This window comes from Battus philenor, unplaced genomic scaffold, assembly GCF_028537555.1.
Source record: "Battus philenor isolate CCGP_79_NKW_IND1 unplaced genomic scaffold, ilBatPhil1.0.hap1 SCAF_6, whole genome shotgun sequence".
NCBI lineage: Eukaryota > Metazoa > Arthropoda > Insecta > Lepidoptera > Papilionidae > Battus > Battus philenor.
In genome coordinates, this window is record NW_027181726.1 from 5035432 (window position 1) to 5056195 (window position 20764).

Sequence of the window (20764 nt, forward strand, 5' to 3'; positions counted from 1 at the left end):
AACACTGCAATGGTATATACTGTTATTTATTTAAAAAAAATTAATATACTATCTGAAATAAAAAGTAATTAAAAAAAATTATTGCAGGAAATTGGCTCCAATTGCAAGAGAATATTAATAACACTTAACAACCCTATGTTTGCAAATTCATCGTTGCCGTTAAATTGGCTGTTTAGAATGCGATCAAAAATTCGAACACTATCTATAATAGGAGGAAATCTAAAACATATTCCGCCACATGCATTCATGAGCCCGTTTGCTGCTAACGTCGAAAATCTAATTCTTGAAGATGTAACTTTAACAACATGGCTACCCGAAACGTTCATAGGACTCTCGAACCTTCGAGAACTTATCTTGAAAAACATCAAACTTGTGAATATTCATTCAGGTGCTTTAAAAATAATCGATGACACGTTAAGAACGTTAGATATAAAAGCAATAAATGTTTGGGATCCCATTAATGTGACCGGATCGGCAAATCCAGTTAAACTAACCGCAATTGACTTTTCCAGAAACGATTTCTTCGATATTTTGAACGCAAAAAGCTTTGCTCAGTTACAAAATTGCAAAATATTATATTTGAATTCATGTAAAATATCTTCCCTAGCCGTCGGTACTTTGGATCATCTGAAAAGTATAGAAATATTGTTTTTGAATAATAATTATATTCATCAAATTCCGGTTGGCTTATTCAATGTCATATTATCATTAAACCACAAACCTCGTATAAACTTACAAGATAATCCATGGTTTTGTGAATGTTCGCTAATGGATTTGAGACAATTACATACTCAGGATTTATTAATCGTAGAACCATCTTGTTATTACCCGCTTGAAATAAGAGGTTTAACATTTTCTGAATTTGACACTTACTGTTTAAATAACGAAACACAAACAGAAGTAATTACAGATGTAAAATTTGATCAAAGCTTCCACTTCAGAAATAACCAAACCGTGGATATAAAAAATGAATTGATGTGTGGTGGTAGTAATAAAGACGATGTTTACATGCCACAAAAATTACAATACGTGGAATACCGTTGCATAGGTAATAGAATTCAAAATTTCGAATTAATACCTGTGGTCTTAAACGAAGGAAATGACGCATTTCATTCAAATAATCAATGGCTGAAACCTGTGTTTTATTCAAAAAGTAAACCTTATTCAGTTATTGAAATAGCTTCTTACGGACCATCTAACTCTGGCCTGCTTTGGTATCAATCGGAGTGTCCACAAGAAATATATTGCGTTCCTAATTTACCGAAAGTTTTAAGGGTCTACGATATAAAAGATAACAACGATTATACATTTTGTAGAATAAATAATGGAACAGTGTATAGTGAAGACTGCGTGATTTTTAATCTATCGAAATCTGGATATTCATTTCGACGTCACTATGCTTTCTTGTTATGTGTATTAACAGCTTTTATTTGCCTATCGTGCGGAGCTCTGGGAGTTTATGGCTTAATACGTAAACATCCTGGGCTTTTAAAAGGAAGCAAGAGGATAGTTTTTGTGAAACATAAACAAGTTGACGCATTAGTACTTCCACCTCAAGTACCATTTAGAAATAACATGTTAAATGACACAAATTTTACTAATCATAATATTTTTATAGTGTCTCCGTGCGTTAACAATACACCTTGGAAATTCACCAGAATGAATTCTACAAGAAGCACCAATAGCAATCCTAGTTACATTTCAGCTATACAACCGAGCGACGAACAGCTTGCTCAGTGGCGTTTAAGGCACCATTTGGAAAAAGATTTGACGATATGTTCACATGATTCCAATGCTTCCAAATTTTCTTGGATATACGAAGCAGATTCCTTGCCATATATTCAACTGGACTGCAAGGAACCCGTATATGATACTGTTAATTAAGATGCGATTAATTTAAATTTTGTTTTAATGTTTGTCTTTTGAAAAATGTAGCTCTGATCGTTCATTATACAGCATGATTGGTGATAGGTGGTTAAAGGAGTGAATGTATTATCTCTTGCCTCATTTGCTTCCAATTAATGTTTGATACACCATAGGTAAAAGTCAGATCAGATCAGAGGTAAGTGCCGTGATTAAGGCCATGATGAAGAAAAATATGTTTGCTTTTCTTGAAAGTTAATTTACATGTTAAATAACTGAAAATCTTAATAAATTGAATTTATGTAATGTAATATATTCATTAACAAAGTTCATGTTATAACTATTTAAAGTTTTTACTCTTGTTTTCTATTGTGTGTAATCGTAGTTAAGTACGATAAGTGTAATTTAATAATTGGTAAAAAAAATTACGTCAATACAATTGAACATGACGCATCAGTTGCTTATATGACAGTCATAAAGCCCGGTCGTTATACTCCATTGTCGCACAGAGCTCGGCCCTTGTAGCATATAAATTTAGAACAGCTGTTTGAGACGCGTCGACGTGGACTAAGACAGGCTTTGTCCTAACAGTTGGACACTTGAACTACATTTAACTACAGTTAAAACAGCTATAAGTTGCAGTCTAATATTAAATTTATATAATGAACCTATTTGACAATAATTTCTAATCTTATTATTGTATTTTGAGGGTTGCTTAAATAAAATCATTATTCAAAAAATGTTTTAATTATTTGAATAGTAGTAATTTCCCCTATAATCTTGAAATATTGCACACCTTATCATTTTTTTAACAAAAATATTTGTGCCAAGAAGGTGCCCATCTAATTATATGTGACTTCATAATATGACCTATCTTTTTGGACTGGTTTCTAGCCATAGTTTTAAAACAAAAATTCTTGATAAATACAGAACTTTTGCTTGCCATCTTAAAACTTAAGACTTTTAATAACATTACATTATTCACAGCACACTTAATTGTATTCCATTGCCGTTAATGATTGTTAGTGTGTGACTGTGTATGTGTATCTATGTGACTTGTCAAATCAGCAATGAATTGTAATTTTATAGCGTTATTCTCAGAAGTGTGAAATACCGCCCAAGTTGTTTTAAGATGTAGTACAAGAAAATGTTTTTAAGTCTGATTCATAGTAATTTCTTTTTTATTACACACAAATGGTACGTAAAGTTGTGCAAATAGCTCTTACGTAAGATAATTCTGTTTGGGCGTTGCTTTCATATAGGAGCTAACATTGCGAAATAGTTGACGTGAAATAAAAATCTCTGGCGCCAACAATAGATGGAAACGAACTACAATCGCATTGGCAGTGCTCGGTTTTCCGGTGGATACACGAACACTTGGCAGTGACACTGCCACGTCTGACAGCTGTTATTTAATTCTACAGCAAATTATTATGTATTATAATAATTTTAATTGTAGAACATTTTATAATAATAGTACTATAGAGATCGTGTGTATGTGTATGTGTGTGTGTGACATTGAAATAAATATCAAATATTTTTGATTTTGAAAAATATTAAACAGTTTACTGAGATGTTTAAAATTATAATTATTGTCAATGTATTTAACCGATTTATTAAGAACAATTTTTTATTTATACCTTAGCGTTTACAACTTTAACTTTAAATGAGTGGATGAATTACTCATTTGCCAACCAAAGTTCTATTGTATGTGTTGTAGTATCTATTGGAATAAGTAAAGCCTTAGGGCTTTACTGTAAAGCCGTAGGGCTTTACTTTTTCCAATCAACCTTTATAAAATGATCACACAGGATATGTCACATTTTTTTTTCTATTTAAATACGACAAACCAGTAACTTTTGGCAGTACAGAGTCAGCAAAGGCAGTTAGTTGACAATAATTAATTTTAATACGTAGTAATCTGAATTTTGTTAAAACTTTTTCTTGTCGTCAGTATGTTTTATAATATTTCTGAAATCATCGATTTTCAGATAGTTTGTATCATACATTAATGAAAATCAAATGAGCTATTCATTTTCCATTTTAAAACTTATACACCCCTAAGCAATCATTGTTTAATATGAATATGTTTAATAGAAAATACAAAAATGGTACAATACATTGTTTGCATATTGTAGAAAAAAAAGTAAATATTATACTATATATCACCAACGTACTTTGAATAATTGCGATTGTTGGCATACTTTTGTCATTTATTGTCTTCTAATAAACATCTACATAAAAATCAAGTTCGTAATCAAAATTCTACGTTATTTTACTATTTTATTCTTAGTTTTTATCTAGGAAATCGGTTATTCGTTTATTAATGTGACCTCTTTTTCTGTCCATAAGAATGCGACAATAAGTTGTTCTGGTTATTGGCGGTGAAGCAATTAAAAAAAGTTTAACCAAAGCAATGACATGTTGAGATGTCATGTTTCTAAGAAAAAAGAATTTCTTTGCTTGCTAACACTAAGTACTTTATTGCTACAAGGCATATTACACGTGGTAAGGTCAACGTACTATTTGCTTCCATACTTACCATACGATACGTTGATTTTTCATAAGTCGAATTTAATGTTATTATAAATTCATGTAAGAGCCAGATCAAATTTAAAATTACGTCACCGGAATGCCTCAATTTCGTTTTGTTAAAACAAAATTGTTTGTACGGAATAAATGTTAGCGTGTTTATTTACTCACATTAGTCATATTTATTACAGTGCGTCCGCAAATATGATTCTGCGATTAGATAAAACGTTAATTGGTTGTGGACGTAGCAATACATTTGCGTCATGTATCTTGCCAAGTTTAAATAATGTACTTTTAAACGGAGAAGTGTAAGGAAGTGATACATAAAGACTTTATTCAAGAAATCTATATACGATACTAAAACAGAGCCTTAGAAACTAAAAATTTTCTACCAGAACTATGCTAAATGACTTGGTATCTTCAAACAGAACGCCACACCGTCTTACACACACACACACACGCACTTATATATACATATATATATGCCTGTGTATAATTACTTTATTACACTCACTACTGTAGGCAGATTTTTCTTTTCACTTCGCTTAAATTGCGACCTAAGTGGCGTTTGTAGATTTTATGGGTTCGGCGGGGCAGGGCGCAAAGGACGCTTAGCCTTAAACCACAATTAAGATATCGAAACTCGATGGGTCGCTAGGGAGCCCTGTCTCGGGCCGCCAAATACTGCATTTTTACCGAATTTGGAGGCCGTCGAGCTTTTGGATCGCTTAGGCGGATACTTCATATCCTTGGATTTGCCTATCACCGTCGAAAATACACGCAGCATATTACATTAGCATTCCGATTCAGGGGCGCCCGAGGGTACCGAGTCTTGGTACGGTCGGTTGCTATTACCTGGCAAACTTTACTATCATTTCGGAAAGCATGAGCATTGGAAGAGGTGGCGGTAAAAACTCCAATAATACTTCTATGTAGAATTATCTAATGCTAGCGCTAACTACTGTGAAACACGAACCGACCTTGATTCCAATGGAGCCGGTAGGTTTTTAATCGACTTTAAAATTTTAAGGCGGGCTGACTCGTTATGTTATTGCCGATATCCTCCGCATAGTACGTGGTCCAGATTAGATTGCTGAAATGTGAGATCTAGCGAATTTTTAATCTTAAGAGAAGTTCATTTTTTCAAATCTATCAAAGTTTTCTTTAAAAAATGTTAATGTTGTCTATGTCTTAAGGCACTTTGTCACCTTTAATGCAAAAAGGAGATCGTTCCAAAACCCTTTGTATGGAATGGTGCATCGCACCTCTTTTGATTCGCGTCCTTTGATCTCTGCAGTTTACCGCAAACTAGTTTGCAAACTCGCTTTAGTATTAAAATTGAAAAGGATTAAGGCTAGTGGTAACATGAAACAGTTTGCTTGAAGATTATACCCTACTTTAGGTGAACTAAAAGTATGTTTTGTTATATTATATAGCAATAAAAATCCTGTACATAATATTAAACAGATACCGCAACATATGATGACTTCAGAGAATACAGAAAAACCCATCACTGTTAATTTTTATTAGAGAGACGATAGCAAACATAAATAAAAATTTTGTAATAAATACCTAGTTTTTTTACCTACGATTTTATTTTTTAAAAATTATATTATCCGAATGTCTTCCGCCAAGAAGCACACACTCCTCCAAACGAAACCTTGTTTTCCGCGCCACATATTGCAGTAAACTTGGTTCAATTGAATTAATATGTCATTAAATGTTTTCTTTTAAATTTACAAGAGTTCAGTGATTATTATGGAAAACTCTCTTTTTGCGGTATAACTTCATAAAAAATCCATCGGAGTCGGTTGACTTCGCTAGTCACGAGATATCACCACGGTGAGATGTTCAGTTAGACCAAAGGAAATCCGTAATTATGAATCGATAATTTCCATTATTAACATTCATCGCATTTGTAGATAAGGCACACCAAACAGTTATCCTGGGGAAATATCGTAGATTTTGATGCTTGAGTCAAAGGTGTTGCGCTCTAGCATAGTTTAACAAAAACTTTTGCGTGAAACAAAGTCATTTTCTTTCAGTTCTTAAACGATTTGAATTTTAAAAGTATAGAACCTAAGTTCCTTTTTTGAAATTTCATGAGTGATCGCTCTTGGAAGTCCAAGTGAGACCACTCTTTTTCGTATCGAAAGTCATAGATGTTTACGTACACTGCTTTCAGCGGGGTTAATCTTTTTTGGATTCCTTATAGATCGTCTGGGCCCTGGCCGTAGGGTGTGAAATCTCATTGAGGAACGAATTTACACTCGGTCCATACCGGATATAGAATTGTGAATAAAATTGTGGATGAACCGTTACGTAACAAACTCTTAAGAAATGCCTCTTTCGGTTGTCGCAATCCAATAGAAAAAATAAACATAAATGTAACAAATTTCAGACTGATCACTGTATTATATTTATTGAAAATAGGTGTGGCTTTTTGCTGACAAATGATATACTCATGCTAGCTTGCTAACTAATATACCAATAACCAATCATTCCGTGTAATAACTTTTTCTACATCATATTTTTCCTACCTTACCAATTATTGCAACAGTGAAGTCTACTTTTAGAATGAGTCCTAATTGACTGGTGCTAGTATTAAAAAATATACATACATTTCTAAATAATGACACGTTTGTAAATTGACGCACAAAAATAAAAATTCAAACTTTGTGCCACTTTTGAACGAGAAAAGTTATTGCATTTCAAAGAAACGACATTTGAAACGTATCTGGCAGACACGTCCATGTTTTACTGTTGTTTGCGGAGATGCTATACCCTCTTGAGATACAACTGCAAATCTTATAGCTGCTTCGTAATGTACATTCTGACGACTGCGACGGGGGTGATTTTCTGTTGTAATCAACATAAAAGGAGCTATATGTTTCAATGCCGACTAAATAGCTATAAATAGTGACTAACAAGTTCAATCCTGGTTATTTTATTTTGTCCCATCGGTTGACAAGACTTGCCAGTATGATCAAATTTCACCGTTTATTACTATCAGACTTTTAAAGAAAGGGTACTCGACATCCGCTCGCTCTTTTTTTTATTTGAAAATCTTTATCAATGGTCGTCTGGAAAAATCGCAATTGTGATAAAACCGTTCTTTTAACTTAATTTTTTGGTATTTTCATCTGATTTATTCTCATGTCTTGTTGATATATAATAAGAAGGCTGAATAATTTGTCTTTAGTAATTTACATACATTCTTTCCTTCAATATATCTAAACATTTTATATTTAAAACCGAAGGAGTTAGAGCCTTAAGATAAAATACACTTTATTTACGGAAAACTTATTAAAATCTTTCTAAACGTGACTTATCTACCAAATTGAAGACCCATTTTAGTCAATCGATTATAGCCTTAAGCAATTTAAGCGTCCTTAAGTGGCATGATCCTTGAATATTAATTGAGGATAAATTAAGTTGGATGGACTTTAGTTTTTGATGAACGTGATGATTTTATCTAACTTTTATTTTCTAGCGAAATTTAATAACGAGAAGTAACAAGTCATGCATATTAAATTAAATTTTTTTGATCGATAAATGTATTAATCAGTTATAAAAAATTCTCAATTCACTTGTTTATTTAGAGACTGTTATTGTGAGTAAAAACATGTTTTTTAAACAAATCAATCGTCAAGAACAATGTTCTGAGTAGAATTACTACTAAAATATAAATAGAATACATAGAGTGTAAAAATGTTTTGGTATATATAGGCCTATTCCAACATAAATATATAAATAAGATGTGTAAATTAGGTAAATCTTCAAGCCGACGTCGTTTCAGTTCATAGACTCCCACCATAAGGCGAAAACCTCCCCCAAAGATATCTATGGAGGGATATATCACAATCGCCACGCTTGGCAGGCGGGTTGGCGATTGCAAATACATATATACATATACTAATCATATATATATACATGTAAATATATATATATATACATAACTATATATATACTAATCAAACCGCACCATACATTGCAATTATTATTAACATACGTAGTCATTTGCGTTTGAAGTTAATATTGAAATACAGATCAAGAAACATCTGTCAGTGATATTCTTACCAAAATAATATTAACGAATATTTTTCCACCAAAAACTATTGCAAATATTTGTTTCAAATATTAATTGTCTTAACAAACTATTTAAAACATAAACTCATCAATATTATTTTCTTGAAAGTTGTTTATATATCATATCATATACATTTTCGTATGTATCATAATATGTCAATTTGTTATACTAAGCCTAATAGAAAAACTTAAAATAAATTTATATAAATTTTAACAAGAAACATCACTTTTCTCGATACTCACAATTCACTGTATTTATATACAGAGGTATATGCTAACATTAATATCGTAAGCTAATTCTCATAAGCTTAAGATTTAAAATCTAGTTGTCAGTTCCGGTCTGGTAACATATTAGCAAATCAATTAGAATTTTTGCTATAGGAAGACTATGGCATTTGTCCAATACTGAAGGTGTAATTAATTTGTTAGCAATAAATTAACAACAGAATTAATATTCCGCCCTGTTTGTTCGTATCACTCCGATTCGATGGCCACGTGTTAATAATTAATAACTGACAAATGAAAGAAGCTAGTAACGCCAAGGGTGATTGTACAGCTCCAAACGTAGGAAAAATCTGTCCCTAGGCGAAACCGAGCCAACCTTTGTGTCATATGCAGTCGTTCGCAACTAGTTGTTTAGTTCGTTCAGTGAAAAAAGGTGTTTCCACTTGCTTGAGCATAAATTACCCGGTTAGTTAGAATCAAAGAACTTTTACAAAGTTGACCGTTTACCGTTGACGCTATGGTAAGAAATAATTTTATCGATGTATTTGTTTTGCTGTGGTGGTTATAAATTTGAAAAATGTAAAGTTGATTGTTTATTTTTATTACGCTTATTTCAGGAAGACCTTGACAAAGAACAAATCAACAGTAAGTATTTAAATTTACATTATTTTTTTAGTTAGTTAAATGAAGTGTTTGTTTTTTCGGAGTTTTTAATTTTGAATAAATAAACATACGTTATGTACACTTTAATAAAACATAACAAGAAAATTAAACATTATTTATAAATATGACATTTGGTGCGTTTATTTACTTTTATTAATTAATCGCGTTGTATTTTACTTAGTTCTAAAGAAAGCTTTTGAAGCTTTTGACCAAGAAAAGAGAGGTTGCATAGGCACTGTGATGGTTGGCACAATCCTTGGCATGCTGGGTCACCAAGTTTCCGATGAAAGTCTTCAAGAAATCATCAATGAAGTAGATGTCGACGGTATGACTTTCAATATGTTTTCTTATTCAAACTTCATTTAAGTCTGAATTTAGTCTCAATAATTTTTTAACATACAAATTTACAAACATGCACTATTATTTATATTAAGGCATATGTCAGAATATATGTAGAACCTTTAAGCAAAGCGTAAATAATATAGCAGTAAATTGATTATAATTATCTTTTTTTTATAAATATTTAAAGCGATTATATGTACTGAAGGCTTAATGTTTCAGGTTCTGGTGAATTAGAATTTGAAGAATTCGTTACGCTAGCTTCAAGGTTTATGGTGGAAGAGGACGCTGAGGCTATGCAACAAGAATTAAAAGAAGCATTCCGATTATATGACAAAGAAGGTACTAACGATTTGTGCTTAAAAATAACAATTTTATTCTCATTTAGCGTATTTGAGTAAATAGCAACTGTGCATGATGTCTCATTAAATGAATACAATGAGAAAAACTGAAATACCTATTTCAATCGAATTGCAATGCTTTGCATGCTTTTCGTTTCTTTACACCGGCGATGTAAAATTTTAAATGCTTATTTATCACTTTGTAATGTAACAAATTTGATATAAATATACATGTTTATTATCTTTATTTTTCACGTTTAATCTCTTATATAATATATCAAAGGAACGAATATTGAGAGATTTGACAGAAACTAAAATCAAACAATTTAAATAAAGCATCGAGGGTCATAAACATTTCCTGATCTATAGATCAGGATTATAATCCTCAATAAGCTCAAAAAGGATTTTTTGTTATTACAGTAAATATACGAATTATTTCTTGAGCCTTATTATGCATCATTTTAAATCCTACACATCATGTGTTTTTTTATACTTCGTCGTCGTCTGCCTACAAAGATATCTATGGAGCGATATACCATAATCGCCATTATTGACCGGCGGGCTAGCAATCACATTGTATAATGGTACGTCGAGGACGCCGCTGCGCATCCTCTTGAAACTTGTTTGTGAGCAGTGGCAATCCTTTATAATTAATATAAAGTGTGAATTATATGTAGGACTGTATCCTGGGAATCAAACCAGCGACCTACAATCACAGGTCACATTCCTTTAACACTGAGCTACGGCTGTTCGATGATACTTATTCCATGATAATTTTGCGGCGACACGAAAGAAATTATTATAATATCGTTTACTTAAAAACCCAAAGAAAAGCCTGCTTTACATCAAGCTTGTCTTTTTTTGTAGCATTTATCAATATACTTATATATATAGATAAATGCTAGAAATAATAATACAGGGTGGGCCAAAAATTATTGCACTTTTGAAACATGTGTTAGAAATAAAAGTACAAATGCTATTTTGTTTATGATTTATTTACCGTGATTATCATTTATTAAAATTTATTTTTTAGAAATCACATCGTCGAGATGTGCTCCGTTTCGCTGTTGGCACTCCTGTAATCGACTATTGTTTGTGTGTCGTGTTGCTATTTGCAAAAATTTTTGGCCCACCCTATATATTCAATGTAATAAAAAAAATCTCGTATCGAACTAAAATAAATGTTAAATAAATTACAATAATTTTTCAACGTTTCTCATATAGGTAACGGTTATATCACAACAACGGTGCTCAGAGAAATCCTTAGAGAATTAGACGATAAAATCAGTGCGGAAGAATTGGATATGATGATCGAGGAAATTGATTCAGATGGTTCTGGTACCGTTGACTTCGATGGTATGTATCTGACAAATATAAAATTGTGAAAACATAATTGTTTTATAAATTTTAATGAAATCCATGCTTTTTACTCACAAAAGTTTTTTTTTATTTAAATCTTTTTTCTTGGTCACAAATTGTATTTGTTTAAAGATAACATCGGGAAAACCACTCAGGTTTATATATGTGCTATTAGAGAGAGATTATAACGGATAGTAAACAATGTTAGTGATATAATGACTCAAGTGGAGTGAATACCACAGGTCAGCAAGAGCAGTATAGCTGATTCACGGTTAATGTAGACAGATGTTCTTGTTAAAAGTCGTCGGAAGACGTTGAATGTACGCCTTTTCCAACTGATCCTATTGGAAATGTATGGAACAAATATTGATGATGGTAATGGCTGAAAATGATAATTGATTACTTGTACCAGGAGACGCATGTGAAATAAACATAACATTTTACTAATTATTAAGAATATATATATATATATATATATATACATACAAAACAAACCTTAGTATTACCTAGCTCAGTGAGAAGTTCTTAAAGTCTGATTGTTAAAGTAGTACTTTATCTAAAGTCCATATCAGAGTCAAAGAGAACTCCGTATTTCAATAAAGATACATACAATATGTAATGACGATGAGACGATAAACTTCCTTTGTGGATTCTTTTCCTTTTGTTTTACCGTGATATTGTATCAAAACTAGAATTTGGTAAATTTAATTATGTTTTAACAGGATTATAATGGTACACGATACTGTATACAAACTTAAAGCACATTATAACGATTGAATTATATTGTTACACTGTTCACCAAAAATACTACATATGGTTACACTTAAGTTTTTCAACAGTATATTCGTAATTAATAACAGAACATAATATTACGAAAGCTGAAGACAATATAATGTAATTATTGAATGCATTTGTAATAAATAAGACAGAATAAGATAGAAAGATTATAAACATTAGCACTTTATAAAGCGAGGTTTAGTCGGACCGGTCGAAAAAAAATTGGTGTTGATAGCAGAAAACTGCATATGCAAGAAGGCCTTTATTTGCTGACAGATGCAAGCTATGATAAAAGATTTATTACAAAATATCGTTTCTTTAATGCATTGTATACAGTTGTATTTTTGTATTGTTTCAGAGTTTATGGAGGTGATGACAGGAGGCGATGATTAAATAGAATAGGGCTTTTATAGTGAGAACTTAATTTATAATAACCAAAAATGTTCCAAAATACAATTGTTGTTAATAAAATTGTAAATTTAGCTGCACACTTTTATTTGAACAAATTAAATATATCACCTATTTTTTTTATTTTTAGAAGTATTTCAAAATGCACTGACAGACGTACTGTCGTGCTGACAATAGTTATTGGCCTGTCGCAGAACAATAGAAAAATAAATAAATTACATCCCTGTCTGAATGTCAACCCGAATTATTGATTAAATGCTTCAATAATGAGCAGCGTTTATTTATGTCTGTGATTTTAGTATAATTATTGTGATGACATTTCAGTACAATGGTTTTCCGAAGCTGATGTTTTTTTTTTTTTAATAACGTTATAATAAATGCGCGTTCTCGATTTTTTTACGGTTCTGGACAGTTATTTAGTAGTACTGTTGTTATTATTTTACCGACTTTCGACTTTATTGAGCGATATTTGTACTTAGCAATACATTTGGCGAGACTTTTTATTGATATAAGTCGGCTAAGCCGCATTGTAAAACCGCGTAATTGTTTAAAATTGATTATTGTGAGAGTAACACATATATTGTAACCACACTGTTAAAAATTAATTATTGAGCGATTTGACGAACGTTGTATGCAAGTCTACTTGGTTAGATATAAATAATAAAGCACTTATGGCACAAATAAAAAGACAGTTTTAGCTTAAACCAACGTATGATATATTATCTAAAGACGTTCTTGCTATTAGTTGAATATAAATTGATTCTAGAAAAATATGTTGTATTTTCGTAACGAGTGTTGTTCATCATTATTATTTCAGCCATTGGATGTCTACTGCTGATCATGGGTCACCCCCTTACATTGCCAAAAGGCCCACTGCAGAACCTTGGGACCCTAGGCGCCTGTGTCACTAAAATTATATTAGTGACGTATAACACATTTGCATCGTTTATTAAAAATGTTGACGTAATTTCTCTGATTTATGAATGATGAGAATTGTATATTTAATAAGTATTTATACTGTAGAGATATAAACCTATAAGAAAAACAAAGTGACCCGATTTCCACTACCGCAGTGGATTTTCACCGCTTGTGAACAAAGGTAAGTTATACAATATATAAACTTACAATAAAAGCCAAACATTGTATTAGTTGGTATTTTTTACTGGCTAATGGGATTTTGTTTACAACACTACTAATATGATATATAATAACTTTAAAACCATAGATTTTTGTATAGGGTGTACGATACTATTAAAGCTTTCAATATACAATCACCCCGTGTACTATGTATGTATAACACACCGTAAATACGTGGCCAGTTAAAAATTGAACTCATGACAAATAGACACATTCCCTTATCACTAGGCGAACATACGGATACGTTAAATATTGATTTGGGTATATTATGCAACACATATGAATCTATGAAACTTCAGAAGCTATTCATAGAACAAACGTATGTTAAATTTTCTCGCCGCCGAGAAGCAAATATAATCAAGTCGAGAACCAACTGAATGTAACGAACGCCGACACCGCACCCGCCCGCGGTGCAGAATTAAAACTACAGAGAGCGCAAATTGCATCAAAGCATTAAAAGTTCAGTTGGCACTAGTAAATTAAATAAGCGGGTTTTACCGTCACATTAAATAATCATATATTGTTACGCAGTTCTTTAACCTTATTGTAAGGCAGAAATTAAACGTTGTGTTTTTACCCCATTTTTATATTAGCTGTGTATACATATATAGTTATAGATGCATCCTAGATTGATTTCTTATTATAAAAAAAAACTGTTTAATACTTTACTTTGTCTGTATCTTGTTTTGTATACACGATAAATAAATAAATCATAAGCGCTTTTATAGCAACCCGCTAATCATTAGGTTTCACTTAGGTTATATATGTGTGTACCGCAAAATGTTATTTAAAATAATGATATTTCATAAAACAAATATATAAAAAACTTATTCTATTTTTTACCGTGTAATTTCAATTATGATACGTATCTTTCGACATTAATGTTTTTTTTTATTAGAATGGCACAATATCTGTTGGATTGTTTTAACAAATCTTGCCATTTTATCAAACAAAATATATTAACAGGCATAGTGGAGATATAAGGTACTCTGAATGAAGTTAATAAAAACAGGCGAATTTTAACTAACTTTTTACAATTTCGCTACCAATAACAATAACTTTTTTCTTTAAGACACGACAAACAATTTAGCTAGCTAGTTTAGTTTAGCAGTGTGGATGTATTACAACGCTAACTAAAATAAAACGTGATGAAAGTAAAAAAAAAATTTTTCAAATAATAAATATAAAACACTACATACGTACTAAAAACTAACTTGGGCACTAAACCTTTTTATGTATGTATACATTTCTGAAAATGTCAACTTTACCTACCGCGAAAAAGTAGACACGGGTTCACCCTTAAAATGATGCGGGATAACAGCCACTGTACTCCGATCCGCCGTAAATATGTACGTTTATTATACCGTAGATCAGGTTCATAAAGGTGAGTAAATGTATTCAGGCGTGAAAAGTAAATAAATTTTATAAGCACTTCTCTCCTTCGCAATTCAGGTAACCAACCACAAAGGTACCTTAAAAAAATATTCAAAGTTTTCATCAGGTAACCGAAAGCTCTGTATAAATTCAAATTATTTTTAGACTCGTTTGATATTTTACTTTAAATATATTTATCGGAGAACGGGGTTATATTTGGGAGGATATTCTAAACGTCTTGCCTAAACTATTTCATATAAACCGTGTAGGTATGGTATTGTTAGCGTAACAAATGTCCGTACAGCCTAAGGATAGCAATTTGAAATAGAGATGGGGTAGTGGTTGCACGAAATGTTATGTATCTTAAAAAGTACATTGTTAGGGCATCATTGAGATAAATTAAGAAACCTACTTTTTACATCGTACCATGTAAGAACGTGAGCAAAAAAAAAATTGAAATAATGAAGGTGAATGTACAACAAAGACACTTAGGCTAAAGTAACAACAACAATAACTTAGGCTAACGATCCTTATAATAAAACAAATGTCCACAAAATGATTACTCTGACGATTATGCCTTATAGAAGTATTGTGCACCACACCGAATTCGGTTGATAGTCAGTGCGGCTCGACCCGCGTACCTCGAATGTCACGTCATAAACGTCCACACGTCCTTCGATCTCAAATGTGTATATTGTAAAAAAAATCAATATATACTGGATTCCGTAAACTGTCGATTTTTAGTTTTATTTATTTAATTTAATCAAAAGATTACTACAACTGTCATAACTAGCTGTAACTACATTAATTATTCATCGCCCGTTCACCTGCAGTCTACGGCCGAAATGTTCTCTAGTGGTATACCAGCATACATTGTCAAGGTCGCGGTAGGTCTCTGATCTTGGCGGCAGAATCGTCGTGGCGATCTTTGGAGGAGACAAATGCCTTGCAGTGGGCATTTATGGGCTTACATAATGATGATATTTGATTATTGATTTTACATATTAAGTGTTGGTTGAATGATCTATTGACTAAACAATTTTAAGTACATAACCACCAACTATAAACGTTTCAAAAAAAATAAGATTTTCTTCACAGTCTGATCAAAAGTTTACTACGATTTTATTGCTATCATTTTAAAAATCTACTATATTCTTTCTTCAAATAAAATACACTGCAGCAAGCGCTTGATTTCTTCTACATTGATTTGAATCAACTGCAGAAATGAGTTTCGATGCTATAAAATTTTCTTCTCGTATATTACTAGCGAAATTTACCAATAGCTTCAATCAACGGTCTTCTGAAGCGAGTAATTCAAAACATCAATAGTTTGAATTCAGCTATTTACGACTTGACATGTTGAATGAAAAGACTAGTTGTTCCGACAAACTTGTACTTTGTAGTTGATTGTCACATTCACAAAAAAAGTAGTGCAATATTCCAGAGCGATCACTTTATTATTGATTTATTTTGAATATATAAAAATTAATTACCGATAAACTGACCTGATGCAGCTGTTTATAAAGTACATTATAAATTTGCGCAGCGTGAATTGTGAAACCAGCGAAAATTCAAAAGCATTAAGTGTTGTTCATTTTTAAGTTTTCTGTTCTTTTTTTTTCCTTTAGAAGCTGCTTTAAAGTAATAGGAAAGATAATAAAAAATATCAATAAAATGGGTAGACTTTTCAAGTTATGGCGTGACCAATAGATATCATGTGATAGATACAATATAAATAATGAGATAACGTAGCATTGCGTTGATGAGCTGTATTGGCGCGTAGTAAATTTCTTAATCGTGATCTTTCGTATTATAATCGTATATTACTGTTTCACGTCATTACTAAATTATCATAACTGGTATTATGAAATTTTAAAAGAGAAGTTCCTTCAATACGATGAAAATCTAAGTGCTTAACTGTATCTACATATACATAGACCTGTAAAAGAAATAAAATATGTATTACTACTATCTTTATCGAGAATGTCTTATTATAAATAAGGAGTAACGAGACCTAAATAAAACTTAATGGATATTGACATAACTCGTATATATGTAGTATGATGCTTTTGAGAGTTAGTAATGGTAACACAATCTCGTACTTAACAATAAACTTATAACATTTAGATATCAAATGATGTCTAAATGGAACAAAAATATTAGTTAAAAACAAAAGTGTGAAACGAAATATCGATGAATGATTGTATGTAGATAAAAATTTTATACCTACTGCATAGATTTCCTCGACCTTAAAAAGGTGGGTGGATGTTATTCGTCTGTGGTCTTCTCACTATAAACTTAAGGTCCCTGAATGCATCTGTTCAACGCGTCATAAGGTCCACAGCTATTTTAATTTGCCAGTCAGGGCTTACGAACATTTAAACTTTTTAATTTAACTTCAATTTATATTTATGTTTAATAAAAGTTGGGAGTTTAAAAGACAGGAATTATCAGCCACCGGTAAAGAAATTAAAACACAACAAAGGCTAAACATTAAGCAGAGATGATAAAAGCCTCAATATGGCCGGTCACTGCGGGATTCTCTACCAATTCCCTCAAGCTATCAGGGAAACAACGACGATTGAACAAAAGAAGAGTACACGTAGCATCGCTAAATACAAGATTATTAAAGTCAGAAGCAAAACTGACAAAAATAGTACAGACATTAGAAAATATTAACATAGCCGAGAATAGCAGGACATATTGTTTTCGAGAACACTTAAAGATGCCTATGATCGAAAGCAAGACATTTAAAACTGATTTGTAAAAAAATACAAACATTATAGTAAGAAATCTGTATTACTAAGCACAAATAAGAAAAAAATACTTGAACACAAGATTGTCACTAAATACTACATTTATTTTTGTCTGACATGGTTCTTTGACTATAATAATTCCGACAAATATTTCGTCTACAGCTTTTTGTTCACTAGTATAATCAACGAAGTGATATTTTGACGAATAGGTGAAGTGGCCGATTTAAACGCTATTTTTATTGATATTTCACCAACATTAGAAAAGTTACAAAATTAATGTTAAAAAATATCCAAATAAATTGTGGCCTCTCGCCAAAATGTCACAGCGTCATGTGTGATTTGTCTATTGAAGAAATATCTGTCAGTGTTTCTAGACATGGTTTAATATCGTACTTAGACCGAGAATATATTGTTCAAAAATTTACTCGTTCGGTTAAACAGGAGCTTTCATCTCACATGAATGTTTCGTTTCTAACTAAAACTTTCACGCTTTAAAGTCCAGTAATATGTATGGATACGTATTTGGTGTGCGCGCCCGTTAATTGAAATGAAACAAGCACAAAGAACTACACTGATTACAAAGTACAGTTATGCAGTTTCGTACAAAGAGTAATTACACGTGTTCCGGTTTAACCAAGCTATTATTTAATAACCACACTTGGTTCCGTACGCGAATTTCCTTCAGTTTAAAGAGAGTATTTCCATTAAAAATGTAATTCGATGATTCAGGATTATAGCTAATGACTTCAATATATAACCACTGCATAAAGGACAAAAGACATAAATAATCCGACATGTTTTAGGACTTTACGCAATTAATCTGAATTCTAACCTTGATAAAGTAAATCAATGTATTAACAATAAATTATTTCCGATATATTTTTAAAAGAAAGAGGCTTAATTAACTAACAAAATTATTTAATATTTATTTATCACTTTATCCTACATTTGTATGCATCTTTATACATGGAAGTAGATATTTTATTCGTTTTATATTTGGTATTCGAACGCTATAATAAAAATGAAAGAGGAGCAAAATGGACCGAATGGAGATATTTACAAATAATACAAGTTGAAACAGCTAGTCAAATGTTCTGTAAACAGTTGTTCTAGAAGATTTTCAGGTTTCAGTGGATGAACCATCTCATTCTACGTCCAATATTATATATATGTGTGGATGTCTGTTTTTTTAGTAACGTACATTTTTCGTGTTACCAATACCCCTAAAAGACTCGAGAAAGATCGTTCCAGGTACATAACTTTTCTTGTTATTTGTTCTAAAACAAACTTCGGTAATAAATTACGTCGAAAAGGTGCTATTTGGATAAGATTCCTTTGTACAAGAATAGAGGAACAATTGTACAATGGTAAATTAAACTACTGTTGTAAATGGTAAAACTTATTTGGTAATATTTACCAAGATGGCTTTTAAAATGAGAGTCGGACATATATAAAACGGCCAGTAGCGTGGACACCAAATATTAATGTTTTGGTTAACATAAGGGAACCTTCCTTAGCTCGCCTGTAACACACATCACATCACATATAAATTCCCATACCTCTTTGAACATACTCAGGACAACTATTTAATTTAATCTTCTTAATTGTACAGGCTATAATACATATAAATAGTTTCATAATAATAAACACAAAAAGTACACTGGCGGTCTTTACACACGAGGCAATCTCTTAAAGACAAACATAGTATGGAAACAGTAGAAGTATAAATAATGGGTAGTTAACGTGTACAAAACATACATATATATTACATACACATGTAAACATACATACATATGTATATAGCATATATACTTAAAATAAATAAGTTTCAATAAATATTATAAATATAGTACAATAAATATTAAGAACATCTCAAATGTCAATCTTTAGATGGTATTATTATTTATCTAAGGTAAATTTTTGGTGATATGATCCATTATTTTACCATATGACGCAAGTAGGTTCAAATAAACACAACGCGTCACATCTTTGTGCTAAGCGTTTGAAATTCAATGGAATTGACAGTGGCAGGACGCCCGAGGAAGACTAGGCGTAGTTAGTAAAACGAGATATAAGTTAAGTACGCGATATAAGTTTATATTACGTAAAATGATAGGAATATATAAATGCCACTAATAAAATAGTAACTTTCCGTTACATATTGCGTAATCAGTATAATCTGTTATTAGCAACTGATGAAGGTATAATGCCAATGGGCAAGTATGATTCGTAAGTAACTAACAAATAATTTTACAGAACATCGCTAAAAATTAAATATTTTTTTAGGGAGCACTTGATTCGTTGACTAGATTATTTATAGTAAGAATTACTCGCCCTTGTTTCGACCATTGGCAACGTAGTACGACACGCCTTGCGCTAATAGTCGGATCTAGATCTTATCGACAGTTTAACAAATGACTAATATCAGTCATGTGTGTAATTTATGAGGGACCATTTGTGCGATAGTCTCAAAACAATATATTTCATCTTTTAAATTTCGATTATATATGATATCAACACAATCAAGAAAGTTTAAAAATATTTCCGATTTGAAATTATACATGTGGTAATAAATACATACTTACTCAAATAATAGTCACTGGTGGGTACTAATTATGATTAAATCACCTTAACAAAAACCGAGCGACTTACGGCACTGAAATATCGGATCTCACTCTTGGCTGATAAGGGCCATACTTGGAATTTCTCTACGAGATCGAATTACAAGTAAGGAGATTCATACACAAACGAAAATAACCGATTTATCCCGCCGAATTAGCAAGCTGAAGTACCAGTGAGCAGGCTACATAGCAGGCAGAACAGATTTCCGCTGCGGCCCTTGGGTTCTGGAGGCCACGGACCAGTAAGAGCAGAGCAGGATGTCCACACAAGGGTCCACTT

The 20764-nt window shown here is 31.8% G+C and overlaps 2 protein-coding genes across 3 annotated transcripts; both read left to right on the forward strand.

Moving 5' to 3' along the window:
- TpnC41C (Troponin C at 41C) lies at positions 1–12615 on the forward strand. 2 transcript variants are annotated; one of them, XM_068773204.1, is made up of 7 exons: positions 1–12; positions 88–187; positions 9325–9354; positions 9554–9697; positions 9934–10053; positions 11277–11408; positions 12547–12615. In XM_068773204.1, the coding sequence occupies exons 1-7, from the start codon at positions 10–12 to the stop codon at positions 12579–12581; spliced, it is 564 nt and encodes a 187-aa protein (XP_068629305.1). In that variant the 5' UTR covers positions 1–9; the 3' UTR covers positions 12582–12615. The 2 variants fall into 2 exon arrangements, with proteins under 2 accessions (XP_068629305.1, XP_068629306.1); XM_068773205.1 differs by lacking the exons at positions 1–12; positions 88–187 and adding an exon at positions 9147–9229 and having other exon boundaries at positions 9327–9354.
- Positions 247–1884, forward strand: LOC137930282 (uncharacterized). Its single transcript, XM_068773506.1, has one exon. The coding sequence runs from the start codon at positions 247–249 to the stop codon at positions 1882–1884; it is 1638 nt and encodes a 545-aa protein (XP_068629607.1).
- Positions 12616–20764: the final 8149 nt, after the last annotated feature.

Coding starts and splice junctions, on each gene's coding strand:
- TpnC41C (XM_068773204.1), top strand. Junction 9,355..9,553: donor TGACAAAGAACAAATCAACA/GTAAGTATTTAA, acceptor TATTTTACTTAG/TTCTAAAGAAAGCTTTTGAA. Junction 10,054..11,276: donor CCGATTATATGACAAAGAAG/GTACTAACGATT, acceptor TTTCTCATATAG/GTAACGGTTATATCACAACA.
- LOC137930282 (XM_068773506.1), top strand. CDS start 247: ATGAGCCCGTTTGCTGCTAACGTCGAAAATCTAATTCTTGAAGATGTA.